Genomic DNA, 18338 nt, shown 5'->3' with positions numbered 1-18338 from the left:
ATATTAGTTAAAATTATTTTGTTTGCAATTCAGACCTCTGGACTATTTCCCTGGGTGCCTCATAGCAGAAGAATCTGTAGCCATGGACCTCCTTGCCACAGATTTGATTTTGGTGGAACAGATCTGGATGTATATAGCCTTAGAAGCAAGCTAGGCTTTTTCTTTTCTGTTGGTAAAGGCCTCTAACTGCTGCCCTAAGCTGACATAGGGCACAGGGTGCTATCTGTGAGCTCACTGGAAAAATGTGGTTTGTGGAGCTTTACAGCTGGGTTCCATGAAAGCTGCTTTCAGGTACTTTTTTTTTCCTCCATCAAAATCTTAGCATATGCAAAGGCAGTAGAAGCAAATTTATTCATTGGACATGCTTTAAAATGTGACTTTACTTATGTTAGAGGTATTAGATGTAGCACTTTAGAATTAGAATCTAAAGGGTGGTAATATTTTTTTCTAGGGAAAGAAATGTAGAGAGTACTTTATAAAATCCACAAGTGTAGGCAGGCTTGGTGGCACATGCCTATAGCCCTGGCTGCTCGGGAGGGTTGCTTGAGTCCAGGAGTTTGAGGCTCCAGTGAGCTATGGTCACACCTGTGAATAGCCACTGCACTCCAGCCTGGGTAACATAGTGAGACCCTGTCTTAAAAAAACAAAACAAAACAAAAAAAGTAAAAGATAAAGTTTACAGAAACCATTGTAGCCTGGGCACAGCGGCTCATGCCTGTAATCCCAGCACTTTGGGAGGCTGAGGCAGGAGAATTCCTTAAGCCCAGGAGTTCAAGACCAGCCCTGGCAATGTAGCAAGATCCCACCTCTACAAAAAAAATTTTTAAATTACCCGGACATGGTGGCAAGCTCCTGTAGTCCCAGTTCCTTGAGAGGCTGAGGTGGGAGGATTGCTTGAGCCTGGGAAGTTGAGGCTGCAGTGAACCGTGGTTGTGCTACTACACTCCAGCCTGAGTGACAGAGTGAGACTGTCTCAAAAAACAAAGAATGAAAAAAAGCATTCTGTGTTCTTCTCTCTGTATACCTGACTTTCAGAAGTTGTTTTTCAGTTTCCTAATTTGTGTTGAGTATTTTGACATTGTAGGAAACTCTCAGGTCATTGAGAATTTTAAAATACAATGTTATAAAATATTCAAAAATACTTTGGCATGTGATAATATCACACTTGCCATTGTATTAATATTGTTTTTATTTAAAACATTTTTTGGAGACAGGGTTCCCTTTGTTTCCCAGGCTGGACTTGAACTCCTGGGCTCAAGTGATCCTCCTGCCTCCTCCTCCTGAGTAGCTGGGATTACAGGCACGTGCCACTGCACCTGGCTTGTTTTAGTTTTTTACATTTCTCTCTTTTGGCTTGACTTTTTTATCTAACCAGTTGGTTTTTACAATGAATGTTTAAATAGACAAAAAAGCTCTACACTTTTAGAATGTAGAAAGCAAAATGAATATTTAGAACAATTTAGAGATTTAATGACTTGAATCTGGAAAGCTGAACAATGTCAATATCACTTTATAAAAAATCGTATTCTCCTGCTGGCAAAGAATTTCACAGATCCTTTTAATGTCCAGGAGTGGTGAAGAACTTGTTACTTCTTTGAATTTTGGGAGTTGCCACCTTCTATTAATAAAAGCAGTTCCTCAGCAAATGGGAAAAGTTCGCTCTCCCTGATTCCCCTGCAGGCTCACTGTCTCCTTCCACTTCCTCTCTCTGTCCCGCTCTCTCCCTCTCCCTACTTTCTCCTTCTCCCATCCCCCTGTATTACCTGTGTTAGACTCAAGAGTAATGTCACTCAGCATGCTTCCTCTCCTAGCAGCCTAACCTGCTCCAGTTCAGACCTGAATGCTGTCTTTAGGTCTGGTGTCAGCAGCAACAGCCCCCGTAACAGGGAAGCAGCTTACTTAAGGAAAAAGAAAATAAAGAGCTGGAATAGTCCTCCTAAGATCCCAAATCCACAAGGAAGTGATGTGGTCATTTAAAAGCGGAAACAACAATACAAGTGTAGAATCATTGTGTTAAATGCCCAGGCAGGATGGGACTTTAAAATCAAAACAATTCTTACTCAGATTTGCGCCACCATTCGGGGACATTTGGTGACCCTCAGGGTGTCAGCGTGTAGGGTCTAGACAGAACTCACCAATGAAATAAATTAGTCATTGAGCACATCATCTCATCAAGGCAAAGCGTAAAATTGATGTGGAAAATAAAAATAACATCCTCATTCTTTATCCATTTCCCTTTTGGAGAAGTGTGACTCTTTTTCGAAGTCAAATATTGCCAGTTACAACAAGTAAATTTCATCGTCCCAAGGCAACCCATAGTCTGGAGAGAGGATTTCATTCCCTTCCTTTAAAATAAACTGTTCTCTCTCCACAGAGGATGGGAAGCACAGGCACAGGGCTCCATGAAGGCACGGAGGAGCTGGCCTGGTGTTCAAGGAGGTGGTGTTGGCATTTTTTCAAACCTTCTTGGTGGTGACAGATCGTGTATGATGTGTCCTGGAGCTGCTCTGCATCTGTAGGTGGATTGCAGGGCTAGCAGGTGGGAAGAGGTGAGAGGCAGGCCTAGGAAGAGGACTCATGTTCATAGCGCAGCATCCTGGCACCATCAGGAAAGTGCTGAGTGCTTCCAATGCTAGGAGCATGGCAAGGGACGGTTAAAGGGAACCAGAGACAAAATTGTCCCATTTACTATTGATACGGAATTTCTGTGACTCTCTAATAGGTTGGGAGAGGCTGCTTTTGGTGACAGACACCCTCCCTCCCAGGGGCCATGACTCACCTCGCAGGTGAGCTAGCTCAGCTCTGCCTGGCTGCCCATCATTCTCTTTCTCTCTCCAGTTCCCCTCCTCTCCTCCGGGGTTTCACTGGGTTAATGAATAAGCTGAGTCATGAGGTATAAGTAAATTTTTTTTTTTTTTTTGAGATGGAGTCTCTCTCTATTGCCAGGCTGGAGTGCAGTGGCACCATCTTGGCTCACTGCAACCTCCGACTCCCTGGTTCAAGCCATTCTCCTGCCTCAGCCTTCTGAGTAGCTGGGATTACAGGCACATGCCACCACACCCAGCTCATTTCTGTATTTTTAGTAGAGACAGGGTTTCATCATGTTGGCCAGGATGGTCTCTTGCTCTCATGTCCTTGTGATCCACCTGCCTTGGCCTCCCAAAGTACTGGGATTACAGGCGTGAGCCACCGCACCCGGCCAGTAAATTCTTTTATCAGATGAAAACCACTTCAAAACATCCACAGAGACACATTTAATGAAAGTGTAAATAGTGCAGCCCTTAATGAAAGTGTAAATAGTGCAGCCCAGCAGCTCCTATATTAGCTTATACACAAACAGACTAAGCTTTTCAACCACTGAAACCTGTAAGCCTTAAAATATGTGCTGCTCTGTCAGGCTGTTTGCGTATGTGGCTATGGGAAGTAGAAGAAACATGGAGCACTGTGCTTTATCACCGTATCACTAATGTTGTGGCAGATTTAATACTTCATAAACAGCCCAACAAGTTGCCAAAGTTAGCTAGGTCCAAAAGTGTTGTCTTGATGCAGGCGGTGTGTGTGCCTATTAGGTATATATTTGTACCTGGCATCTGAAGTTCCTGAGAACTAGTCCAGGTGAAAGGACCCAACTTGAATCTGTAGATGCAGCCACTACCTCCAGCCAGTGCTTCAGTTACACGCAGGCTGTGAAGAGATTGTGTCCTAAACGTTCTTTTGTTGATTAACCTTTTAGAACACAAAGCACATTGTCACATAGAAATGCTGTTTTGAATGGTGGGTGTCAATGAGCTGTGTTGTGTTATAGAGTTCAGGTCAGGCAGGGCCTGTTTAGTGGGTCAGGAAATCAATGCTGGTAGATACCAGCATTTGAAAAAAAGAGGGGAGAAAGTCGAAGAAAAGGACGTATGAGAGTGGGTTTCATGTAGTAAAAGTAGGTATTGTTTAGTGATACTGTTGCAATTTAAAACCTATTGCAGGCTGTATGCTGGCATTAAATTGGGAATCCCTCAGGCAGGGGAAGGGGCGTCAACAACGGGTTAAATACTGGCTGTGCACGGCAGTCCAGCACGGTGACATCAGGCAAGTTATTTTAACATGTCTCAGGCACTGTTCTGTCGTATTCAAAATAAGACTGCTTTACAGGGGTAGGATTAAAGATGGAAGAAAATAGATTAATGTGTTAGGATATAGAATAATGTATTAGGATTAGAGATAGTAGAGAACCTGGTGCTTAGTAACCTCCCTATAAACCATGATTGGTATCTGTTTGTACTTCTTTGTAATATGTAATAAGCAGACCTTAAAGATATAGCATTAACTAAGCCGTGTACTATTTAGTCTTCCCTGGAGTGGAATTTATTCAGAGTTCTTGACGTTTAGGATCTGCCATTTCACATGATCTAGCAGATCTTTGATTTTACCTTAAATTATTCTTGTGTAGTTGAGACATCAATCTTAATTTTCTGCCATGAAGTGTGAAGAATGTTGTAAATTGCTTAGGTCTTTCAGCTGTCTGTCAACTTCCTCAAGACTGTTAAGTATGGAATTGCTTCCCAAGTCTATTTTAAGTTGTGTTTCATCTTTTAAAAAAAGAAGGGTTTCTTCTTTTTTTTTCTTTAAGTAATAGTTCTAAACTTTTTTCCAAACTCCCATCTGCTTCTACTTGATGCCATCATAAATTCCTTCTTACCTTCTGCACTTCACTACCCACTTTTTAAGCTGCTGTGTCAGCACTTGGGAAAGCCCTTTTTTGTGTTGGGCTGGGTGTGAGCGCAGAGGCTTTGTTGACTGCTTTGAGGGGCAGGTTAAAGTTGTCATCAGAAGCATGCGTCAGGGTCAGGGAGCTCGGGCTTCACACCCCAGCCCTGCTGTCAGAATCGCCATCTTCAGCAGGCCACTCAACCTCTCTCGGCCCCTGTTTGCATGGCCATGGAAGGAGAATTGTTACCCACTTTGTGGGGTGGTTTTGAGGAGGAAAAGAGCATTGGGCAGATTGTTAGCACTAGTTGGAAGGTGACATCTCTGGCAGGGACCTTATCAGGTACCAGCTCCATGGCCTCTTCTGCTCTTCCTGTCTTCCCAGGTTCCAGCCCTGGTGCTTTTGGGAAGATCCCTCCCCTCCCCTGACCTCGACCCCTCTTCAGAGGAAACAGTGAACTTCCAGGTGCGACTTCCTGCCCCCAGATTCACAAAGCTGTCCGCGCACACACCTCCCTCCTTCTGTGCCTCTGTCAGACATGTGTCCCCACCATGTACTCCAAGTCCCTTCTCAGGGGCCTTGTGCTACATTTTATCCATGCCCACCCATGGGCAGAATTCCTTCCACCTGTTCAAAAGAACTCCCACAACCCCAGCTCGCCTCTTCTCCCAAATCTTTCCTTCCTTTTCGGAATTTGAGGCGTCTGCAGTCACCACCCTTGCCGTGGTTCCTCGCTCACTCTCCTCTCGCTGTGGTCCCCACACCACAGAGCCTGTTCTTACTGAAGACCCTCTGACCCCTTTGCCACACCCACCAGGCAGTCTTCTCACCTTGCCTGAGTGCTCAGTACTCTGACCTCTGTTTTTTGGAGACAGAGTCTTGCTCTGTGGTCCAGGCTGGAATGTGGAATGCAGTGGTGTGGTCATAGCTCACTACAGCCTCAAACTCCTGGGCTCACGATCCTCCTGAGTAGCTGGGACTACAGGTGCGCACCACCATGCCCAGCTAATTTTTTTTTTTTAGTGGACATTGGGTGGTATGTGTTGCCTAGGCTGGCCTCAAACCCATGAACTCGAGTGATCCTCTCGCCTTGTCCTCCCAAAGTGCTGGCGACTACGAGCGTGAGCCACCACGCCTGGCCTCTTCTTCCTCCTTGAAGCAATGTTTTCTTAAATCCCTAGGTTTGCCCTTCTCCTTTTCAGGCCACAGCTTCCCAGGCTTTCATGACTGCCCTCCCCATCCATACGAGGATTAAAGGCCGGTGCTCCTAAGTTCAGTCTGGAGGCTTCTGTGTTTACTCTGCACCTTCTCCTCAGCAATTCCATTCTTTCTCAGGGCTCAAACCACCTTCATGCCAGTGATTCCCAAATGTATTCTCTCTGCCCATCCCACATTTCCACCGATGTTTCCCAGGTACTTCAAAGCCACCATCTACCCCATTCCTGTGTTCCCACTATCTTGTTCCCTGGTCCCAGATGGTACAACCCTGCACTGCCCAGGCTAGGACTTGGAGGACTGTGTAGTTTCTCTGTGTCCCCACCTCTTCCATCCTAACAAGCCACCGCCCTTTCTCTCCATATTTATTACCCTGGCGTCCTGCTGATCTCCCGGAATCTTTGTCAGGAGGAGGAGATCTGACCACAAGGCCCTCCTGACTGAACTCCTCAGTGTGGCGCACCTCTGCGCATCGTTCCGGCTGCACCGCCGGCCCTTCTCCTGCTTCCTCCTTAGGATTCACTATTACGGTCATTCATCCTTAGTCTAGACTGTGTTCCTCTCTCAGATGAGTCACCTCATCATATTCCTTCTGCCTGGATCACAGTTCCCCACCTCCAGAATTTCTACACTACCTGCTCTCCCAACCCTCAAGTCTCAAGAAAGACCTGAGTGTCTTTTCCTTAGGGAAATTTTCCTGAGCCCCAGGTGTGATCATTTCCCCATGGGAAACTCCAGAGCAAGCTCCTTTTCTAACCCTCAGCCCATGGGTGATGGTCTGTGCTCTCTTTCTCTCCTTGAGTACTGGGCTTTGTCTCTCTGATTTCACTCTCAGCCTCAGTTGCCTAGTTTTAGAAGATAGTTTGTTCATGAATGAATGGATAGATGAATAAATGAACAAGTGAGATTGAAATATACAGGCGTTCATTAATGTCCATGAGAGATTGGTTCCAGGACCCCTGAGTATACCAAAATTCTCACGTACTCAGGTCCCACAGTCAGTCCTGCAGAACGTGTGGGTATGAGAGGCCCTCCGTGTAGGCAGGTTTCAAATCCCTCAGAGACTGTGTTTTCAAGATGTGTTGGCTTGAAAAATAATCTGCATATAGGTGGACCCATGCAGTTCAAACACAGATTGTTCGAGGGTCAACTGTATTTGTTTGGAAAGTAGTTAGCATAGTTCTTTACAAGCATTATAGTAAGTACTTAATAAATGGTGGCTTTAATAATTTTTGACTGACTTTTCAGCCTGAAACCATGAAGAAGAAAAAGAAAAACACCAGGCTGGCTAATCAAAGCAGGGTTCCTTAGTGACATCATTCATTCAATGCTGAGGCAATTGGCTTGGGCCATAGGAACTTACAGCCTAAGCAGTAGCTCTTCCACCTCTCAGTCAGCCTGTTAATAGCTTGTATTTATTGTCGCCTTTGCTGCTGCCCCTGCTCATGTTGAGATTATCATTTCCCACCTAGATACCTGCCTACTTGGTGTTGCTCTACCAGTCTTTTCGCCTCCTTTACTCTTCCTCCAGATTGCAGGCTTCTTAGGATCAGGGAATCTCTGCTTCCCACTGCTGCATCCCAGTACCCAGTGCCAGTGTTTATTGAATGAGATGGCTGGGCACAGTGGTTCATGCCTGTAATTTCAGCCCTTTGAGAGGCCAACATGGGTGGATCGCTTGTGCCCAGGAGTTTGAGAACAGCCTGGACAACACGGCAAAACCTTGTCTTTACAGAAAATACAAAAATCAGCCAGGTGTTGTAGCGTGCACCTGTAGTCCCAGCTACTCAGGAGGCTGAGGTGGGAGGATTGCTTGAGCCCAGAAGCTCGAGGCTACAGTGAGCCGTGATTGCACCACTGCACTCCAGCCTGGGGAACAGAGCGAGACCCTGTCTCAAAAATAAGTAAATAATAAATGAATGAATGAGATGAATGTTTTAACAGGTAGTTTCAGGAGAGTTGGGAGAAAATCAATTAACTAATTTCGGTCTCGGAAAATTTTGAAATTTATAGTTCAGACTTTTAAATAATGGTGTCTTTTTTTTAATTGTTGTTTGAGAATATGCAGAGCAATGGAATGTCTTATATTGGCTTTGGCAAAGTTCTTTTTGTCTGAATTATATATTTGTGATTTAACAGCAGTAACCTTGTTAATTAAGCACCTACTGTGTCTCAGGCCCTGTGATAAAAGCTTTGTAAGGTAGGTGGAGATGTCTGTTTTATGGATAAGGAAAGAGAAGTCCAGGGAGGCAGGTAACTCACCCCAGACAACTTAAGGTTTGGGCAGGATTCTAACCCAGGCCTGTGTGGCCTCAGAGCCTGTGGTTTTCCCATTTGACTTTGTGGCTTCCCTTTGGGTAGGTTTTAAATAATTAAACATCACCATTATCTTCATGTCTGGTTTGTAAAGACTGTTTTCTTTGCTGCTTCCGTGGCCTCAATTGGAGAACTGTAAAGTGAAGTGACACGTGGGAACAGTGGCCAGTGTGCATGCCTGTCCATATTTAATTGAGGGGAAGGATGGGGAGGTAGCAGAGTAGAGGGCCTGACTTGCTCTAGGTAACAGAACCAAGATCACACTCTGCCCTGTTCTGCTACATCCTAGTTGGGTGCCGATGGAACTTTCTCTCTGCCTCGTCAGTGAAGCACTGATAACAGCACCTGCCCTCACCATGGTGAGGGTCCAGGCGGTGGGATCTGTGGAAGCTGTCTGTAAACACCTCACGGCTCTCTCAGGTTCCTCTGCACTCTGCGTCTCTGTAAGCATAGCCCTCTGAGCCTGCTTCCTTTCCTTGATTCGTTTCCTTTCCTTTCCTGAGTGCATCTCATGGGTCAGGCGCTGCCATGGAGGCCCTGAGAAAGCAGAGAGGAAGGAATGCCGTCCTCCACTATCTTCCCTAGTTTTGTCTGTCCCCTTTACGGGGCTCAGATCTCTTTCACTGCCCTAGTTTCTACTCTTTCAGCCTCAGGACTTTTTAAAAAACATAATTAGCCTTTGTTGGAGAAACACCCACGATATGAAAGGAAGCATGAAGGACAAGGAATCCCAAGCTCTGGCTCCCAAGGGTGTGAGCAGGCAGGTGAGTTAGCCTCTGCTATCAGTGACGGTGGCCTGTTTCCTGCCCAGGCAAAACTACCCATTCGAGCCAGAGCCAGGGCCTCCAGTTTCCAGTCCAGGCACTTTTTTCACATACCAGGCTTCAACATGGGATTTTAAACTGAAAAATGTATAAGTTTGTATCCTCATTCTGGCTTGTTTTTTCTCTTGAGTAGAGACAGGCTGCCAGCAGACATAAAAGCTGTTTTTTATTCATTCATTCATTTATTTGTTTACTTATTTATTTTCCTTTTTTTTTGAGATAGGGTCTTACTCTCTTGCGCAGGCTGGAATATAGTGGTGCAGTCTTGGCTTACTGCAGCCTCAACCTTGCTGGCTCAAGTGATCCTCCCACTTCAGCCTTCTGAGTAGCTGGGACTATAGGTGTGCACCACCACACCCAGCTAATTTATTTTTATGTTTTATGTTGTAGAGATGGGGGTCACACTGTGTTGTCCAGGCTGGTCTCAAATTCCTGGGCTTAAGCGATCCTCCCACCTGGGCCTCTCAAGGTGCAGGGCTTACAGGCATGAGCCACTATGCCTGGCCTGAAGTTTTGTTTCTTCCTTCCTTTCTTCCCATGATCATATGTTGAATTCCTGGAAAACTACTATGATAAACCCCAGGTGCTACAGAAATGAATAATGTATAATCCCTTCCCTCAAAGAGCACCTGGCCCTGTTCAGGAGACAACAGCTAAATGTGGGAAAACAGAATTGAGATGAGAGGGCTGGACAGAGCTGGGTTATTATTGAGGCAAACTTGCTGGTACACCAGTTGGGTGTACCAGCAAGTTTGCACTTTATCTTGGATGCCGAAGGGTTTAACAGAATAGAATGGATCATGTCAGCAGGGTAAGGATGGACTAGAGAGGGTGGAAAGGAAGGCTGTCATTTTCTGGGCTTGCCTACCCATTTTTACTTCTTTGGGCATGTTGGAAATACCTTCATTTTACCATGTTTCTGTTAGATCACTGATTCCTGTTTCCAACTTAGTATCTGCCTAGTTCCTTAGATGGGTTAAGGGGAAATACATCTGAGATCATTTTTCTGAACACAGGAAAATGTTCATAATGACCATTAGGGTTGGGTGTTTCTGTTTTCCTTGATTTTTAATATCTTTCTTTAAAGATTTTTAAAGTTTGCCCTTTTGCAAAATCTGATAAAACCCTCCATTCTCTTATCTGGTAAATTGGAGAGGCTGTCCATCTGTTGTAAATTTAAACTTGATCAAACTTTATGGAATATGAAAAAACTTTTGTATTTAATATATTCATATTTAAATAAGCAAACAAACACAAAGCAACCTTTAGTGTCATCCAGGCTTGGGGTGACAATCCTGAATGACAATGTGGTGATTTAGGGCCTCACGCTGGTGGGTGCTCTGAGGGGAATAAGGAGAGGCCATCTTAAAGGGTGTCAGAGAGGGCGTCTTTGACATTAAGGCACACACTGGCATTAGAGGAGTAGGATTTGGGCCTGTGAAGTAGGCAGAGGCCACTCTTGGCACACATCACTTCTGATCGTGGAGTAACACACCAGGTTATCACACAGGGACTCCTTCCAGCATTTGCAGAAGGCTGTTGGGTGGAGAGATGGACACACTGCTTCCTTGCAGACAGATGTATGCCTGTGTTAACTCTGCATGACACAAACCGGGTGCCTTCCAGTGCATGTGGTGTCGTGGAAAGAATGTAGGCTTTGGTTGGGGTCCCAGCCTACACATGTAATCTTTGGGACCTTGGGCCAGTCCCTTTTTATGAGTCTCAGTGTCCTTATCTATAAAGCCAGGATAATGCTGACAGGATTTTCTGTGCTAACAGAGGAAATAGCCAATAAATAGTTCTCTTTCTTTGTTTTATTTTTATTTATTTATTTATTTATTTATTTATTTATTTATTTGAGACAGGGTCTCACTTTGTCAACTTGGCTGGAGTGCAATGGCACGATCTCAGTTCACTGCAACCTCCACATCCCGGGCTCAAACAATCCTCCAGCCTCACCCCTCCAAGTATCTGGGACTACAGGCATGCCTGGCTAATCTTTGTATTTAAGTAGAGACAGGGTTTCACCATGTTACCCAGGCTGGTCTTGAACTGCTGGACTCAAGTGATCCGCCAGCCTTGGCCTCCCAAAGTGCTGGGATTATAGGCATGAGCCACCATGTCCAGCCCTCTTTGTTGTAACCATTGGGTTAATACGAATATAGGCAATTCCCTTAGACATTGAGAACTTGATGTTTGCTGAGAGTGGCCGTGGCAAAAAATGCAGGACTAATGGTGTGTAACTGCTTCAGCAGTTTCCTAGTACACCCTCCCCACCCACAAACAGTTGCTACAATAAACTGGTTTCAACCCTCTAAGAAGCAGACTGCAAAAATGCCCTTAGCCACCGAGCAAGGCTGAAGTCTGGCATCTGAGCTGCAGTACGCATTTACACCACATGTGTCCCACTCAGGGGCTCCACTTCCATGTGACCGAAGACATTGAAACAGGAGTAAGTTTGAGCTAATCTTAAAGAGACCTTCTCACTTAAGCAGATTGTATTGGAAATGGCCTTTAGTAGTTGGACAGGGTAAAACAATGGAAAAGCTAGAATTTTTTTTTTTTTTGAGTCTTGCTCTGTCGCCAGGCTGGAGTGCAGTGGCACGATCTCGGCTCACTGCAACCTCTGCCTCACATGTTCAAGCGATTCTCCTGCCTCAGCCTCCCGAGTAGCTGGGATTACAGGCGTGCTAGAAATTTTGTTTGTTTAAAATGTAATGCACATCTGTGAAACCACCACTCAACCAAAGAATTAAAACATTACTAATAAATTACATCTGCCTATTGCTCTTCTCCTGTCTAGTTCTCCTGATTCCCTTCCAGTACCAGCTATTCTACTGAAGTTTGTGCTGATCATCTTCTTGCTATTTTTTGTTCTCCCTCTCATACACACCCCCGCCATGTGTGTATGTATGTGTGTTGTGGGGCGTGAGGGGGATTGCATTTATCATTCACCGTTACATCACTGAGATTCATCCATTTTATTCTGTGTAGCTGTAGTTCACTCATATTTTCTCTTAGACAATATTCCATTTTGTGAATATACTGCAGATTTGTCCATTTACCCAAGGATAAGGATTTGGAGCCCTCTTTCTCTTTCTTTTTAGCTATTATGAACAGTTTTTTTTTTTTTTTGGAAACTCTTGTATTGATCTCTTATTATTCGTGAGTGAAATTGCAGGGTCATAGGAAGTGAGAATGATCATCTTTAAGTGAGAACACTAACTTGTTTTCCAAAATGGTCGTACAACCACTGGGGATCCTGTTGCTCCACACCTTCCCAATAGTTGTATTATCAATGTTTTTTTATAATTTTTGCCAACGCAGTAGGTATAGAATCATGTCTCATCATAGTCATGATTTGCCTTTGTCTGTGGCCGAGCATCTCTGCATATGTCCACTGGCCTCACACACCTCCCTTCTGTGTGGTGACCGTGCTTCTCATGCCTTGTGCCCACTTTTCTGCAGTTGTTTCCTCACTAGTTCGTGGCTGTTTTTATATATTCTAGTGCTAATCCTGTCAGTTGAATGTCTTACAGATATCTTCTTCCAGTTTATAGATTGTCTTTCTTCTCTTTAAAGTGTCTTCTGATGGACAAAGGCTTTAATATTAATGTAGCCAAACTTATTGATCTTTTCTTTTATGCCTGTCCTTTTTTCTATCTTTGTAAATTCTTCCCTACTTCAAGCTTAGAAAGATACTCACTTATATTTCCTTTTCAAGTTCTCAGAGTTTGCTTTTGACATTTCAGCTCTTCATCCATCTGGAGTGAATTTTTCGGCATGGTGTGACTAAGAATCCAATTTCTTTTTTTTTTTCCCCCCATGGATAAACAATTTTTCCAGCTTTTCCTTTTCCAGGCAGTTCTGTCAGAAATCAAAGTTTCACAGATGTATACGTGTTTTTCTAGGCTCTTAGAATTCTGTACCATTGGTCAGTTTATCTCAGCACCATTACTCCACTGTCTCAATTCCTATAGCTTTACAATAAGCTTTTTTACCTAGTAAAGCAAGTCCCCCTTCCCATTCTTTTTTAGAAATGTCCCAGCTATTGTTGGCCCTTTTATTCTAATTTTAGAATTCATCTTTCAGGTTTCCCAGAATAACTGAGGTTTAATTGATATATAATAAAGTGACCGTCTTTGGTGTACAGTTCTGTGCCTCAGCAAATGCATGCAGTAATGTAATCAGCACTGCAATCAGGATATAAAATAGTTCTGTCACCTTCAAAATGCCCTCCCCTTCTTTGTAGTCAACTTCCTCTCCCGTTCCAGCCCCAGCACCAGCCCCAGGCTCTCACAACCACTGTTGTTTTCTACCGAGATTTTTTTTTCTTACTTTTAATTTTTTTCAATATTTAATTAAAATGTTGGAGGCCAACTCTGGGCACACTGCCTATGAGTTAGCCCTGTTCCACAGAAGTTGTTTAAAAAATAAAATAAAATGTTGGAATATTTTTGCTGGAGTTGCAGTAAATCTATAAGTCAATTTAGGAAGGAATCTACATCTTATGTTGTCTTCCTCTTCATAAACATAATGCATCAACTTAGTTGGAAAGTCTTTGCTTGACAGTAGTGGAAAGTTCTTTAAAAAACAAAAAAGTCTAAACATTTTAAGTAATTCCTTAATACAGGAAGCATTTTATAAGCTAATTGTCAACCTACATAAACAAAATGCATATAAATACACAGCAGGCATGTGGCAGTATTAACATTGTTAAAATGTATATATAAATGCCACGTCCTGGTTTCAAGCCAGCTTTGTTGCTTACCTACAAGACCTCAGGCAAGCTGTTTAGTTTCTCCGATGCTCAGTCTCTTTATTTGTGTGGTGACTAGAACATCTGAAGATTAAATGCTATGCTGTGTGCAGTGTCAAGAGACAATGGACCAGGCACAGTGAAGCCGGAGTGGTTGAGACTCTTATGTGAGGGAACTGTTCCCACTCACCTCCAGGGAAACAGGGAGGACTCTTAGCACGTTTGGTTCCCCAGTGGCTTTCACAAAGTGGCAAGACCGATAGATTGCCTTGAATCATTTCCCTGACAAATTTGGAAAAGATTAGTGTTACCCAGCAGCCTGCTACATGCTGCTTCTGACAGGCGAGCTGGAATAGCTGGAGGACACAGTTGACAGCCAATTCATTTTGCTGATTCATCCATTAGAGGCGTGGCTTTGAGCCAGAGCTTGGCTTCTAGATTAAAGGCCGAGAGCTGCAAAGCTGCTGGGACTCAAGGAATGCTGGTAAATTATTGCCACGTGGAGGCCAGCAGTGAAAAGCGGACTGTTATTTATTTCCCCTTTTAAGTGATCCTAAATTCCAAATGTGCTCAGATAAATCTCCTCGCCATGGTTAGGGAGTTGTTTGTAACATTTGTCTATCAGCTGGGAGCTGAATTATTGAAAACTATCAGATATCATTAAATAGATTAACTCAGCTCGCCTGTGACCCTGTCATCACCTTTGCTTTCATGGGGAATATTGACCCAAGCCTCCTCTCCTACTTGGTAATCCAAATTAAACTTGAGAGAAGGATTTTTTTCGAGATAGGGTCTTGCTGTGTTGCCCAGGCTGGAGTGAGTACAATGGTGCAATCGTGGCTCACTGCAGACTTGACTTCCTGGGCTCAGTCAATCCTCTCACCTCAGCCTCCCTAATAACTGAGACTATAGTCTGAAGCCACCACATCTGGCTAATTTTTGTGTTTTTGTGTGTGTGTGTGGAGAATGGGGTTTTGCCCCGTTGTCCAGGCTGGTCTCGAACCCCTGGGCTCAAGCAGTCCTCCTGCCTTGGCCTCCCAGAGTGCTGGGACTCTAGGCATGAGCGACCACACCTGGCAACAGAGGGATTATTGCAGGTGTCATCCCTTTTGGGTGTGCTTGCAAATCAAAATAAACCTTTTAGATTAAAGAACGCAATAGCCAGGCCAGGCACGGTGGCTCACGCCCGTAATCCCAGCACTTTGAGAGGCCGAGGCAGGCGAATCACTTGAGCTCAGGAGTTCGAGACCAGCCTGGCCAACACGGTGAAACCCTGTCTCTATGAAAATTACAAAAATTAGCCAGGCGTCGTGGCGCACGCCTATAGTTTCAGCTATTCAGGAGGCTGAGGCACGAGAATCACTTGAACCCGGGAGGCGGAGGTTGCAATGAGCCTAGATGGCGCCACTGTACTCCAGCGTAGGCAACAGAGCAAGACTCTGTCTCAAATAAATATATTAATAAAAATAAAGAACTTTCTTAAAAAAAAAAATTGAAATAGAAGAAAATCCAGGAGAATGCTCATTGGTTAACAATTGGTACAGAATAATGATGGTAGAACCAATGGGTTCTCATATGTCCACATTGATAGATGAACATATTTTAATCTGTCACAAGCTTAGGGAGTGACAAGCTTACAGCGAAATCACCACTACATAAATCTGGTATGTGACAGGGTGACCTTTAAGAGAGGGTGGAGATTGTGTCTTGATTTACCAAATACCTGACATAGTTCCTGGGACAAAAACACTCAGTAAGCAGTTACCACATGGAAGAATGGGTGGACAATGGTTATTGGATATGAATTGTTGGGAGGCTGGGTAAATGAGTGAAAAATAACAGAAATATGACACATTCAAAGTAAGAAAAATAACTGTTCCAAGGAATAAGATTTTCAGGAAAGGATCCTATTTCTGTGGCTCTCTGATATGAGTAACTTTACTCAATAGCACATCTCCAGAACTGCCTGCTTTCACCGCTTGTCTCCTGAGTGAGGCAGAGTGTGCTGTTTTCAGCTCACATTTCAGTAACCCACTCCACTTCTTTGGGAGACATTGTATAATATGAACATTCTCTAGCACTTTCTTTTTAGAGATGGGGGTCTCACAGTGTTGCCCAGGTTGGTCTTCAACTACATAGGCTCAAGTTATCCTCCCGCCTTGGCCTCCCAAAATGCTGGGATTACAAGTGTGAGCCAATGTGCCCTGCCTCCCTAATACTTTGAGGGGTTTTTTTTTTTCCTTTTTCTCTTTAACTCTTGAGTGAATATTTTAAAAGTACACAAACTTCTTAGTAAAAATTTGTGTTTTCTGAAGAAGTAGAGTTTTTTCCTGTTTTGTTCTGTTTTTTAGATGACTAAATATTTAGGGCATGATATTCCGGAAACCTTTGTTGCACTAAGTTTTAGTGAAATCTGGCCTAGGTGAAGATTAAAATGTGTCAGGTGCCGGATGTGGGACATCTGCCTCTCATACAGTTGTCTTTCCCTCTGTTTTAAGGTCCCTGGTAAACTGGAGTCCCTTGTCCAGTGCCGACGTGCCCACAGCCTGCATGCTCGTCACCAGCACTGCATTCTGCTCTGCATTCAGTCACATCATTTTTATTGAGAACTATTCCATATCCAGGGGTTTTCTAGGTGCAGGTAGACAGATTCTGTTTCTGACATCATGGCGCTTTGCAGCTACCAGGTACAAAGACTGCCCTGAACAGCGTGGCCAGGCTCTGATGGTCTCACTGCCAGTGTGGGTAATAGTTGTTGGCAGTGATAGTGGGCTAGGAACGCATATGCCTAAACTGGAAGCCCGAAGTAGCAAATGGACACCAAGAGGCCACCATTGATCCTCACTCCCATGCCGCCATCGTGATCCATCCACAGCAGCCTCAGAAGAGGGGGCAGCATGGGATCAGAACACAACTGACCTGGCCTTAGTCTGAAGCATTAACACCAAGGGGGGATTAAGCCCCAGCGTTCAAGTACTGCTGCCAGCCAGAGGCGCATTACAGAGAATTAGCAGTCTTTAAGGCAGAAGGAGCAGAGGCATGTCCTAAGTATTGTGCAGCTGTCTTAAATTTGCAGAGTGCATAGGAGCTAAGTTATGAGGAAGCAAAGGCATAAGAATGATGTAATGGACTTTGGGACTCCAGGGGAAGGACAGGAGGGGGTGAGGGATAAAAGACTGCACACTGGGTGCAGTGTACACTGCTCAGCTGATGGATGCACCAAAACTCAGAAATCATCACTGAAGAACTTTTCCATGCAACCAAACACCACCTGTTCCCCCAAAACTATTGAAATAAGATAAATAAAATACAAAAAAATGCATATGTAGTGTAATTCCAGTTATAGGTAGCTCAAGAGAAGGCAAAATTAAGCCCTGATGATAGCAGTGGTGACAGCAAAGTTTTCAAGTTGAGGAAGATAATGCCATAATTGTACTACACATCTGAGGCGCCTTCGTCCAGTGAAGGAGGGGTGGGAGTCTGTCTAAAAACAGGCATGAGGGTGAGGGGGATGTTCTTTATCTTAATTTGCGTGATGGACGACATGTGGGTGTACAAATTTGTTTAAAACACATTGTAACAGAACAGGTAATAAAGCCTGATCATTTAAAAAAATTAATAAAATGAAAATAATAAAGCACCTCCAATAGATGCAGAGTAATAAGAAGGACCCTGGTATTAGGGTTTGAGGAACCTGGTTTTGCATCTTATCCCTGCCATTCACCCAGGGCTGGTCTGCAGCAAAACCCTGACCTCTGTGATCCTGCTTTCTCACCAGTAAAAACATTTCCTCCCTTGCAAGCGTACTATGAAGATTAGATATAATACATGTAAAACACTGCACACAGACATACCGGAGATCTTCAGTGTGTGACACAGTAATTGCCACCACTGGCAATATTGCTTTTTGTTGTCATTTTATTTTAGGAAAATAGTGAGGGTTTATAGTTTTCCCTTAGTGGTTTTGTTTATTTTCATTTTGTTACTCTGAAAATGAATAATATCCAAATAGTAATGTTGGCTGCAAATATTTTGAAAATTAATATTTTACTTACATCATTACCGGTTCTTTACAGTTTACAAAGTACTTTCACACTGAAAATGAGATTGGGGAGCAATGGCTTTTTTTTCCAGATGAGAAAACTCAGACTTGGAGAGTTTGCAGGTGTACCCAAGGTCATTTGTCTTCCAGGTGGCAGAGCCAAGGGTCAGACCTCAGGCCTGATGGGGCTCCTTTGACCACCTTAGGCCACATTTCAAAAGTGTCATCTTTGGGGCTAGGCCAGACTTTTGTAAGCATTTTATTTTTTTTTCTTTTCCTTGTAGCTGTCAATACCAGCAAATATGCAGAAAGCTATCGGATCCAAACCTATGCTGAATATATGGGGAGAAAACAGGAAGAGAAGCAGATCAAAAGAAAGTGGACTGAAGATAGCTGGAAGGAGGCTGACAGCAAACGGTTAAACCCCCAGTGCATACCCTACACCCTGCAGAATCACTATTACCGCAACAATAGGTAAGAGCT

General features: G+C 44.0%; 1 protein-coding gene across 2 annotated transcripts in view; it reads left to right on the top strand.

The window, feature by feature from the left end:
• Positions 1-18338, top strand: part of PARN (poly(A)-specific ribonuclease) — a 192233-nt gene that overhangs the window by 126985 nt on the left and 46910 nt on the right. For both annotated transcript variants that reach the window (XM_003832684.4, XM_055100476.2), the window contains one exon: positions 18140-18329. In XM_003832684.4, coding sequence (XP_003832732.1) covers positions 18140-18329 — 190 coding nt within the window. The remainder of the gene's footprint in view (positions 1-18139; positions 18330-18338) is intronic.

This window comes from Pan paniscus, chromosome 18 (assembly GCF_029289425.2).
Source record: "Pan paniscus chromosome 18, NHGRI_mPanPan1-v2.0_pri, whole genome shotgun sequence".
NCBI lineage: Eukaryota > Metazoa > Chordata > Mammalia > Primates > Hominidae > Pan > Pan paniscus.
The sequence above is the reverse complement of the archived record's forward strand: the minus strand, read 5'-3'. Positions and strand labels throughout refer to the sequence as shown.